The sequence below is a fragment of the Cephus cinctus genome, unplaced genomic scaffold (genome assembly GCF_000341935.2).
Source record: "Cephus cinctus unplaced genomic scaffold, Ccin1 Ccin1_scaffold0153, whole genome shotgun sequence".
In the NCBI taxonomy this organism is placed as follows: Eukaryota; Metazoa; Arthropoda; class Insecta; order Hymenoptera; family Cephidae; genus Cephus; species Cephus cinctus.
Window position 1 is genome coordinate 427,358 of NW_014332881.1, and position 12,225 is coordinate 439,582.

General features: G+C 39.4%; 1 protein-coding gene and 1 long non-coding RNA gene across 22 annotated transcripts in view; one reads left to right on the top strand and one right to left on the bottom strand.

Moving 5' to 3' along the window:
* Positions 1-143: 143 nt before the first annotated feature.
* LOC107263361 lies at positions 144-5,134 on the top strand. Of its 9 annotated transcripts, none has more exons than XR_003058445.1 (3): positions 144-1,268; positions 1,455-4,191; positions 4,267-5,134. It is a non-coding gene; the product is annotated as an uncharacterized LOC107263361 (long non-coding RNA). The 9 variants fall into 9 exon arrangements; XR_003058447.1 differs by having other exon boundaries at positions 1,455-3,958; positions 4,023-5,134; XR_003058449.1 differs by having other exon boundaries at positions 1,455-3,717; positions 4,023-5,134.
* A 406-nt stretch (positions 5,135-5,540) lies between these two features.
* LOC107263352 (transcriptional repressor CTCFL) overlaps positions 5,541-12,225 on the bottom strand; it is an 8,511-nt gene continuing 1,826 nt past the window's right edge. For 3 of the 13 annotated variants that reach the window (XM_025080753.1, XM_015730435.2, XM_015730434.2), the window contains exons 2-13: positions 11,132-11,301; positions 10,815-11,038; positions 10,303-10,667; positions 9,884-10,053; positions 9,197-9,333; positions 8,722-8,872; positions 8,487-8,628; positions 8,099-8,395; positions 7,880-8,016; positions 7,542-7,684; positions 7,222-7,458; positions 5,541-7,128 (exon numbers count right to left, since the gene is read on the bottom strand). In XM_025080753.1, the coding sequence (XP_024936521.1) occupies positions 7,069-7,128; positions 7,222-7,458; positions 7,542-7,684; positions 7,880-8,016; positions 8,099-8,395; positions 8,487-8,628; positions 8,722-8,872; positions 9,197-9,333; positions 9,884-10,053; positions 10,303-10,667; positions 10,815-11,038; positions 11,132-11,261 (2,193 nt within the window). In that variant the 5' untranslated portion in view covers positions 11,262-11,301 and the 3' untranslated portion in view covers positions 5,541-7,068. Of the gene's footprint in view, positions 7,129-7,221; positions 7,459-7,541; positions 7,685-7,879; positions 8,017-8,098; positions 8,396-8,462; positions 8,629-8,721; positions 8,873-9,017; positions 9,155-9,196; positions 9,334-9,883; positions 10,054-10,302; positions 10,668-10,814; positions 11,039-11,131; positions 11,302-11,876; positions 12,206-12,225 lie in introns of those variants that run through there. The other 10 variants (XM_015730436.2, XM_015730443.2, XM_015730439.2 and 7 more) reach the window with 10 other exon arrangements.

A 12,225-nucleotide genomic window follows, 5' to 3' on the forward strand; every position in this document is an offset into this window, starting at 1 on the left:
TCTCGTTGCACATATTACATACGTATCCTGACGTGTGCGCACACGTGTTTTCTACATATGTACTTACGTACTTTGTACCATAGACTATATTACGCACAGGAGGCAACCAGGAAACGTCTGCCATCCTTTGTCGGCTTCTGACGACTAAATGACAGCATTTTTCTACGTGAGATACCGGCTTAACGTTGGATATACTCGTGAGTGCTCGTCTGCATATGCTGCGTACGAGGAACGAGCAGTCAAAGGAAACCGGCTGAGATCCTTAAAGGGCAGATGAAACATGATGTAACAAAAATATCAAACTAATTAAACAGCAAGAATTCCAATGATAATCAGCAATGTAATAAAACGTCAATATAATAACTTTCAATACTTGCATGACTCGCCATAAAGTATAAGAGGTTTCAGAATATTTTATTCTAAACAGCAATCCGCGTTTCCGTCGACGTACTCGACGTCTAACAAGAAACAGCGCGACGTTTCTTGCGAACGACTTAATGCTCCTTACATACGTAGACTCCGCCGGTAAATCTCATCTAATAGGAGACATAGCCGACAAATCGGAAGAAGACTCAACGCTCTTTACCGTTCGTTCCAATGTAAATCTGTCTTTTTGTCTCGAGTCATCCTTATGAAATTCTGTAAAGGAGGTTAAGATTTTGAACGATAATTCGAATAAAGGTTAACGTCTTTTCACAACCCGTATAACGTAGAGACGATCTTCGAATTCCAGGATGAATCTTACGTTGTCAGATACACGTGTACATAACCTATGTTCTGCCAGGTGAAGTTCGTTAAGAGATGCGTATTTCCTGTCCTGTCGGACGTTACATAATCCAGCACTCGTTTCATTAGTGCACTACGTGTTTTCTAACGTATCTACGATCTGTACTCGATGCAAGGACGGCTCAAGGCTTCACCAAGAAGAAGAGAGAGGGCAGAGTGGCTGCATAGTGCGTATAAACGTCGCATTCGTGAAGTCACCGATTAATCGGTCTTTTAGAATTGTTCTAACCTCTCGCTCTCTCGTTTCTTCTTTATCTTCATTCCTCTTCCTCTCCGTCTCCTTCGCTAGTCCATCCAGACGTACTTACACCCACGAGTAAAATTGGAATTTCCTATTGGGACGAATCTCTTGCGTGTTCCCTCGTGGCGCCAGTTGGAAACAGCAGGAAGCCCATGGCTAATTGGTTAGAGTTGAACTTTCGAAAAGAAATATACTAAATGTACGTATCTACCAGTACAAATGTAAAGAACGTGATGAACAGGTTCGTTAAAGCTGATTTTTGTCCTTTTATTTGAATTGCATCTGTCACAACGCAACCAACAAATGTATCCAAATGTTTTCCCAATTATGCACTGCTCTTCTATATCGATTCACCCGCGGAATTCTCACAGCAGAAATGTAAATTGGATTACCTACCAAGGAAAGTTTAATGTCTCTATTCTTAAAGGCACGATTACCAAACTGACCAGACACGCCTCTTGCAAATTGGCATTCGGCTCGGGCGCCAGCCTGGATAAAGACGTAATGCCACACGATTATACCTTCGCGTAGGTAAGATTATGCGTGGCTCATAAACGCAACTTAATATGATCCTTGGTACAGTGAAAATACGTACATTGTACTGTGAGAAGGTAATATTAAAAAATTTTAGTTTCTATTTTTACAATTTTTTCTGTCGCTTTAACCAAGTTCTTGTATTATACAATTTTTATTAGTCGTCTAATCAATCCCACTTAAAAACCTTGTCATTTTATAGGGACTGGATCGATGTCAGCTGCCCTATGGCCAAGTAACTACCTCCAACAGCAGCTGCGTCGTGATCCTGCATTTTACCCTTACGTAATAAGCTCTTGCGTAATGATCACGCGCCAATGACATAGCCTCGGATCGCTGTCCGGTATTGTCCTGCAGATAAGTATATTACTCCAGGCTGATACTGTTACGCTTACGCCTGCCCCTGTTCCAATTTCCTACAATTTTCCTGCCCTACGCATTCTCTTTACGAAACCTCCAACACGCGTGCATACAATAATACCGTAGCTATATCCACGTCCTACGTAGGCTGCAACGAACTCCTTTCCTTCTCAGATCATGGCGCTTTATCTCGGTCCCACTGTCATCGTATAAGCTGATGCTTGAAAAGGAGAACAAGAAGTAATCGACGCCTGCACTATCCTGAGAGCTAATGACATCCTGCAATTAGAATGATCATTTCTAATAAACTTATTAATTATATAGAACGGACGTTATAAGTGTGACTTCAGTTCCTCTGTGAATTTAGCCAAGAAATTGTCAAACTATTTAATCTAATTGTATAGCTATATTATCTGTAAGTTTATTATCAATTATTAGGCGCGAACCTTCAAAGAAAAGTTTCGCAGTGTAGAAAGCCGCTTTCCTCAGTTACCTCGTAAACTGTGTATTTGTAGCTCGTTACGTTTAATAAGGTGGTTACACGGGGGTGACAAACTGCAAAAGAGAGACAGAGGCACGCGATCGCTCGTGTCTTCGGAGTTTACAAGATAATTTATTTAATTGCGGGAACAATGCCTTGTGTAAAAGATTTCTCCCAAGGAACCAAGAATCGCCGCATTGTCTACAGTGGCACCAGCAGGCCTCTCTCTCTCTCTATCTCTCTCTCTCTGCTTGCGACCATATAGACACACCAGGGTCTGCTGCCACTTCCGAAGAGCAAAATCATAACGGGCGCCATGTATCGTCATGTCTAATTGAATGTGAAACGTATATTAACAATCGTATAAAATTCCATAAAACAATATCAATTAACATTAACCTCGTCCTTGTTACTCGTTTCCACAGTCGTGAAAATTCATGGGAACACATAACAGTACTTATAATATGTAAAACAAAAAAATTGTAAATCTTCGCAACTGTGCGTACTGTAACTGCGGCGATTAATTAACGCAAACTAATTAAAAATTAGATGTTATCGCACGCGAATAGGAACTTACCAAAAATTTCAAATGGTACCACCAGAACAATACGGGGATCTGCCTACGTGAACCAGTCACAGTCTCCTGGTCACACATGCCCATTATCTATTCTTTCTATATATAAACTTCTCTACATACGTTGCATATATGTATATACGAACATACCTGAACTCCACACAGTGTTACCAATTCCGGTTAGATCATCCCCGGACGTGGTCGTAGCCCGACAAGGTGGTCCTCGTGAAAAGGAAACTGCATAACATACATTTTATTATACTGGCTCACACGGCGTACCAACCATACGGCAACGCAATGCAGTGAATATCCAGGACCTGGGTAACACCAGCATGTATCTATCCACCCTGGAGAAGATGCTCCGTGGGAGGTTGGAGTCCAACGTTTTGTCGCGTGGGCCTTGTATCCTGTGTGCCACGTCCATTTGTCCCAGTGTATATATATTCCTTTGGTTTCTGTTCTTCTCCTGGACCCGCAGCTTCTCGGCCGACCTGGTAAGAGTCAAGGCCTCAGTATTATACCAAAGGACAAAGCGGTTTGGTTTCCCCTTCATCGATATATCCTTGTGGATACACACACCCACACACGAATATATATATAACTACTCTTTCTTCTTCCTAACCTCTTATAGATTTCTGTATGGGTATAACAGTCGTATTGAGAAGACATGCAAGAAGCATCCACACAGAAAATGGCATCCCTGCTCCAGCCACTCTGCAGACAAAGAGATGAACTCGCCTGGTGATTATTAACATGCATTGCGAAACAATCGGCCTAACGCAACGTAGCCGGCAAATAAAAAAGGCCTAATAACCGCACGGCCTACGCTTTCGGAGTAGGAAGTGAAAATAAAATGTGGATGCCACGAAAGTAACTGTTGAATATGCATGTCAACATTCTATTCTTTGGCTGCTGTACTGTCTCTTGTCTGTCCTAGAATGTCAGGTCCTTCCTGCGTCCCTTTAGCGTCTCTCCAAGTTCCGTAAGCGCTGCTCGAAGAAATTTTCCAAAAGTGTCGATTACCATTCTCGAAATTTTCTTTACAGGAAGTTCGACGTTTTCCATTCTTGAACTGAGCTGTGACTCGATGAAGAGGTCCTTTTTGGATGTAAGCCTGTCTCTTCCTGGAAGGATGTTATTATTCGTAGAGCACAAGAGGAATACGAATCAGTTAGTACGCAGTACGGACGCCAGTATATGGAAGAAAATATAGAGGTCGTTCAAAAGAAAGAAATACTGAAACCATTGAGCAACTAATCCTTGGTATTATTTATTGCTTCGCGATTGCAGTAACGACGAGTGACTTGACGGATCGTCGGGACGTCGCCGGATATCTCAATCGTATAACTTTCCACATTGTTCTGCCCTATACGAACAGTACTAAGAGTCTATCGCACTTTTCAAGGACAGCGTGCTCTATCTGTTTTCAACGTAACGACATATTGATAAATTAATGCTGTGGTAACGGAAGAGTATATTTCATCGTGTAAAACAATATCTACGTAGTCAATAATTATCGTGCCTACGCACATCCTGATACGTATTATCATCCTGAGGAAGCTATTTTTTAAATCCAATTTTTTCCATCTGCGTCTGAAGAAAGAGGAAAAAATCATAATGATTGTACTTGAAAGATATTGCATTAATTCTTGACACCTTCGGTTTCTGAAATTTGAGGTCAATTAATCAGGGAATTAATTACCCATCTATGAGTTTGATTTGAAAATTAGGATAACGCCAACGACTCTGAGCGTGACATCGCGTGTTCCATTAATAAGGCCAGCTCGAAGCACCATTCAACTAGGATGTTCTTATGGGGTTGTTGACCAGGGGTGCAACTTGGGTGCGGCCTTAGTAATAACGCTAAGGGATAAAGCAAACTCCTCTACCTGTTTGCTAGCAGCACGTATGTAAAGCCAAACCCTGTTAAGGTGAACTCGAAGACGTATTTTTTTTCTTCTTAATATCCTGATGGAATAAATCCTGAAATTAGATTATCGATGGGTTAACATTTATTATAGAGAAAATGCTACACTGCTTGTCTTTGGAACAATGTACGAAAGTGCATAACTTTAGACAGCATATAGGTTGACGATCGCATATTAAATTACAATTGTACAATTGAGTTTTGTAAAAAAAACATTGTACATACTTTTTACACTTTTTTTTGGTTCACCCGTTACTTTTTTTTCCTTTTTTCTCTTGTCCCTCGTTATCACTCGTTCGAACCCACCTCTAATACTGGCGCTTATGTGAGCAAAGTACCACGTAATCGTACAAGAAAATTAAATACGACATGCATCGTAGCGCGCTAATATATTTATATATTTATTTATATATTTATAATTTTTCTTCGCGAAACAACACGAGCGCGTGAATCGCGAACGGAATCGGTCCCGCGTGTAATCGTGAAACGTAATATTTATTCGTTTAGGGTAAAATTACAAACGTCTTTATTAATCGAAAGAAAGAATAAAGGAAAGAGAGAAAAAAAGATTAAATACTGCCTCAACACAGAGGTAGACAAATTAATACAGAGGGTGCAAAGGCAGTCAAACATATCATTGTCGTTCTGCTCAATCAAATTTACACGTAGCGTTCTTTTCATTTTATTTTCTTTTTTTTCAAATAATCCTACCTTAAAATCTACCAACGGATCTCGTACGCGATCAATCCGGAGGTCAGCCATCCCCGCGCACGATTTCGATAAAGTATTCAACAAAAAGAATTTTCATACTTTTCTCTTTACTTTTTTTCTCCAATTCTCTTTGTTCTTTTTTTTTTCTCGTAATTTTGTTTTTTCCTTCCCACTAAATAATAATTCTTTTTCGGCTGATCTCGGCTCTCAAAGAAACTTATATAACCCGGGTTCGTGTATCATTATTCTTCATGTTCAATAAACCTTTGCAGTGTCCACGTCTGAAAGTGTGCACGTTAAACGTCGCCCTCTGCGTGACCATATACGGCGCCATGTAACTGGCTCGTAACTTTTACGAGTGCAGAGATCAACCGTTGACGTAAACAAATGTGCAAAAAAAAGTAAAGCAAAAAATAGAGAAAATAAAAATCAAAAGAGCTTCGACCCACGACCGCGAGTGACCTTCATTCATTGCAATTTTGCAAAAGAAACTCTCATGTGGAAATAGTACATGCGTTACGCGTTCATCGCGTATACGTAATGACAATACATGGCATATTAGAAAATGGCCTCTGACCACCGGATAAACCGCGAGAAGAATTAATATTCACAATTTAAAAAAATTTTTAAACATTGTGAACCCCAGACGAACGTGACTTGTGTTACAATTACGCTCCTGTGGATCTGCCCGCACTAAAAGTTACTTCCGTTTGGTGCAGGCAGATCCCAATTCCTTAATTTTTTTTTTCATTTTGGATAATCGACACACCCAATGATAATTCTAATTCTTAAAATTAAAGACTTATTTTATGTCCTAACAAAATGAAGAGTAGTGAAAAGCGTGTATTTACAATGTAGCCTCACATTTTTTCGCGCTTTTTGATATTGTGGGCCGGACCATTTCTTCTTTTTTTTTTTTTGAAGAACAACGGATTTCATGCGTTTTTTTCTATCTTCCTCTTCGTTGTCCTCTTGCTATTCTTCTTACTCTCTTCCTTCTTTTTAAGGAGGTGCAAAGTCAGCTCCTTACAGCATACTGCGTTCTCCGTTCATGGTATATTCTCGAATCATTAATGATTTATCTATTTATAAAATATTATGCCTGTGCTGGGCTGTCTCCATCATTTTACGATGGTATTGTTTTCATAGACGAGAACGTTTCACTGATGGGCCAACCGCACCACGTGGCAAACTTTTTTTTTATGTACCTCATGTATCGGCATAGCGATGCGTACGTTAATGGATATTATTTTTACATTATTGTGGTTGTACAGCTTGCCTCTTTAGTCCTATAAAACTATCACGCTACGTCATATTTATAAATTATTATATATAACTAATATAATGTACACTGCTTTCACTGTCTTTGCAATGTCATCACTTACACCGATACTGTGAGGAGAAAAAATATTTGACTATTAAGTAGGTACGTAACACTCCTTCAGTTCGTTTCATTACGAAATTGTTTGTAGTAAATGTATGTCACTATTGCCATCCTCATCCTCCTCTTCGTCCTGATAACCGAGAGAATACGAGCATAAAATATAATTATAGTTTCAGAAGGTGTAGGTAGAATACAAAAGATCGATGGATCAATAAGAAATTACCTCATCGAAGCCAAAACAGTTTTCCATTTCCTTGCGTAACTTAGGATTATTCTGTGAGGATTGACCTGAAGATTTGTTCGAAGAACCAGAAACGTCTGATTCCAGTTTTAACTCTTGTAGCTCGGATTCATCCTCCACGTCGCCATCATCTCCCGTTCCCGTTACGATACTTCCGTCTTGACTGAGAGGATCCTGCATAACCAGGTCGCCATCTTCACTAGCAACCACTGCCATCTGCTAAGGTTAAGATATGTATTATATACCTAAATATTCCTACAGAACGTTACAATTTTATTTATAATCTTCAATAACGAATATACCTGATCTCCACCCTGGTTATCTGCTAGCTGTATAACTTCTAGCACCACGTACTGCTGGCCATCACTTCCTTCGACAGCCATCATATCGTCCTCGTCCTCCTCTTCGTCGTCTTCATAACCTTTAAGTTTAGAAGCTAAATCACCTGCCGTCACACATCACAACACACGGAAATTAGTCAATGATCTAAGTCATATCGTAAGGATCCCCGTGAATGCTGTCACAAATTACAAAAACCGCAAAGTACATTGCGTACTGAGCTCAAGAAAATATCAATGGATGGAAATTCGTCAATAAACAAAAAACAAGATAATTCAACTAATACGAAAGATCTGCTAACCTGTCATAACTTCCACTCTCTGGCCATCAATTATTTGAATCTTCTTCTGTCTACCAATCTTGAGGGCGTGCTGCTTCTCCTGCAAAGATGATTCCGGATCGTGCACCGCCATATGCCGAATGAGGTTCCCTTTGTGCCTAAAACGAAACAACATTCCATGAACCCCAAAATCCTCTGCTTCTACTGTCACATCTTCAACTTCATAAGCTTCATCCTCACCTGAAGGGTCTCTCACATTCCGGACACTGATGAGTCTTCTCCTGAGGTGGTGGCGGTACGTAAGACGGATTGTGATAAAGATTGCAGTGCCGTTTAAGCAATTGTTTTTGCCTGAAGGATTGATAGCAATGATCACACTGATATGGCTTTTGGTCCGTATGAATGAGCATATGACTCTCAAGATGACGGGCCGATATCGACGCGTAAGGACATAGATCGCACTTGTAACACTTCTCGCCCTCGTGCGTTTTACTGTGCAGTTTGTAGCTGTACCTGCAACACGAAAATCGGTCTTCGCTGAGTCCACATTTAGCCAAGATCGTAACTCCCAAAAACCTGGCGTGAAAGAAATTCGTATATTAACCAAGAAGCGCAGTCCGTGACGCACCTGTCTGGGAATGTTTTTCCGCAGCGTTTGCACTTGAGCGGCTTGTCGGATGTGTGAAGCTTCTGCACGTGAATTCTAAGATCAGTTTTTCTACCGCACGTCGCTGGACACAGTTCACATTGGAATACTGGTTTGTCGCCGACTGAAACAAACGAAAAAAATCATTCTCCTCTTACAGAATACTGCTATCTGTAAAGAAATTCAATCGAGTAACCAATTGTCATTAATCACTCACCATTATGCACCAGCTTGTGCGCCTTCAGGCTATTGGATTGCGTAAATCTTGCTTGGCATATATCACACTCGTACGGTTTCTCACCGGTGTGAATGCGTAAATGACGTTTCAATTTGAAAGTATCAGGACTGGCGTATGTACAATGAGGGCACTAGGAAGAGAGAAAAAAAGGAAGATCTCAATTACAATTGCACGCGATAAAAAATCATTTTTATCTACGCAGTGAAGTTTGTTAAGAGAAAAATATTGTTATTGATTCTTCTATTTATTATCTTTTGCATAAACATAAAGGAAACCTCGTATGGACGTTCTCCCGTATGAATTCGCATATGATTTCGCAGCTTGTTCTTCTCGACGCTCGCGTAATCACAGAGTGTGCACTTGTGCGGCTTGTCGCGGGTGTGCTTGTACCTCGTGTGTCGCACCAGTTCACCTGGTCGAGAAATGAAACAGAAAAGAAACTCGTAACACGTACCTGATAGGGACGCTCTCCGGTGTGGCATCTAATGTGACGCTTGAGCTTAGACAGCTCGACCGACGCGTAATCACACTCGTGGCATTTGTGCGGTTTTTCATGGGTATGTCTGTACCGAACATGTCTTACAAGTTCACCTGCAACCAAAGAGACCCAACGACAGTCATACCGATCTTAGTTCTAGACCGTTCAAAGAAGTGTAAGGTAGGAATAGATATAGAGCAACCTTAAACAGATGAATGGATCGATTCCCTGCGCCATAGTGATATTATTCTTTTTTATATGATTAAATAATATTATGAAAATCTTCATGCATTAATCGGGAGGGACTTACCTTGTTGATTATTATGAGAAATATATGAATTCATTCTAATAGGTCTGTTACTGTAGAGCAGTGGATGCGATTTAGAGGACTAGTAAAAGGAAATTATTAAGCATGTTATATAGTAGCAAACATGTCGGTACACACAACGCATGCGGATACACAAATTCACAAAAATACAAATTACGTCAATTTATATACCCAAAATGACCATTGCATTCTATTTCATTAATACTTGTCGTACACAAGTCTGTCAAGTACACTGTCTGTTTTGTTGACGTATTAGAAAGAAAAATTCGCGAATAATAAAACGTACGGACGAAAACGCAAAGAATGTCATATTCTTATATTTTCTTTTTACTCACCAGACGTGGTAAAGGCGCTGTCGCAGAATTTACAATGATGTGGCTTGGTCCCGGTGTGAGTGTTTACATGATTCTGCAACGAAGCAAGCGTCTTGAAACCGCGTTCGCAAACGCTGCATTTGTGGGGACGTTCTTCCGAGTGAGATTTCATGTGTCGTGAAAGAAGGTACCTGTTAGAACAAGTAAAATAAAGATCTTTAAATGTTTGTCTGTAATATCATTGTTTTCATTAATGATTGAGAACGTTCTGGGACTTGAGTAGTAACTATATGGTTTACAGTATAATGACCTGGCGTTAGGCCAGAACGAGAGTATATTAGATTATGCGTGAACAATTACTGGACCTCGTCCAGAACGTAACTCCGCAATTTGTTTGAAAGAATTTGTGGAGATAAAATAATTGGAAGTTGGATTCTTACCGTTTCGGACTTGTGTAGTTGCAGTAATTACACATATGGGCTTGGGTTACGGTTTGACTTTTCTTTGGGAGGAATTTTATGATTTTTGTCTTGTCATCCTCCGCCTCAGATTCCATAGGGACCTCATTGTCCTCGTTATCCTCAAAATCATATACTGTAAGGTCTTGTTCACCCTCACCCTCATCGCCCTCTCCAGTGTCACCATCAGCGCCTCTACTGTCCTTATCTTCTGACTCTGGTTGCTGTACTATGAGTACATAGCTCACTTCACCAGGATTTGTATCGGACGGTACAATTGTTACAGTTTGATATGCATCCCCAGAGTTAATTACCATTTGACTGTTACCACTATTCGATACCTGGCCCTATAATAGTTAGATAACATAGAACTTATTCATGGCGTGTACGATGTTATCGGGCTTAAAGTACTTTTATGAGAGGTGAGAATATACATACAAGTGAGAGAAAGAAGACAAACAAAAATAATAAAGAAGAACCTGTTTGTTACTCACGTCGTCATCACCCTCGACATTGTCAAGTTCTTCTATTTCATGAAACTGGTCATCTTGATTTCCATCTCCATCGGTCTGACCGTCGTTGTCGTCCACTTCTTGAATTTGGACTTGTGTCATGACAGGTGTATCGTCGCTACTGGCCTGATAATAATATTGTCCTGTTTGGTCTACAAAATATGTACCACCTTCTTCTCCACCAGAAAGACCTTCCACTTGCTGTACTGTAGATAGAATAATTGCAAAAACTTTAATTAGTTTTCCATAAAATTTAAACAAACGTTACACAATTTATTTATACTTTAAAATATACCAACATTGTACATGTTGTAGCTGTTCGCCTTGGCCACCCTCAATTTCTTTGTTAAAACTTTCAAGGTACGTCTGTATTTCAGTTACGGACTCTTGTCCCTCCTCTAACTTTATAGTTGTTACATTTGCCGACATGGTCACACCATTAATTCACACAGACTCTTATATGGCTTATCTGAAAATTAAAAGAATTTGCATATTTTTCATATGGACTATTGTAAAGAGTTCGAAGGTACCAAATAACACTATAATTTAATTAAAGCATGTAATAGAAATTCAAAATTGCATTATTTCATTAAAAAAGTCTTTCCTGTTACATCATAGTCTCTCACTATCCAGTTATTCAATTTCAGTGAGCAATATCACTATCTAAAATAATCTTACAACATTACGATAAAGAATGGTATCACTCATGTTAGTGAGCTTGTAAGAAAAATCGAATTACAAACTTATTAAAAAAGTTATGATCATTTACACTCCAAGGAATTTATATCAAATACTCATAAATCATTAGAAAGATTACAGAAAACAATTTACTTCATAATTGTACATTCCACTAGTGGTTCTTAATACCAATTACATTGGATTTAACCCAATTTCAAAAGTGGATCACCAACAAATATAGAAATAAATAATGTAAATGCAGAAAAAAGTTTAGCATACTATACTAAAGATAACATATCAGGGTCACAGGGACAGCCATGCTTCTAACTAGGAATTCAATCAATTAGAAATCAGTACTTGGATTACCAACATAGGAAATATTCCGTGGACATACAGCGAACGTCATACAGAAAGGTAAAAAATGAAGTGTTTGATTTTTCCAGAATTACGCATCTATACGTATGTTAACGTATGTTTGCACAAGGGTATCTTGGAGTCGGTAAAACGTCGGAAAAATCAATACGATGAAAAAAATTCAAGACTTGGGAAAAAAGGTATCGCGTATCAACGAATATAAAGTAAATTCATGAAAGTGAAAATGACGATATCATTTAACGAGTGGGAGGTAAAATAGGTAGGTAGGGAAGAAAACTTCGCCGATGACGAAGATGATAGAGTCGGGGACGATATGAGTTGTGAAGTATGAAGGAGAGAG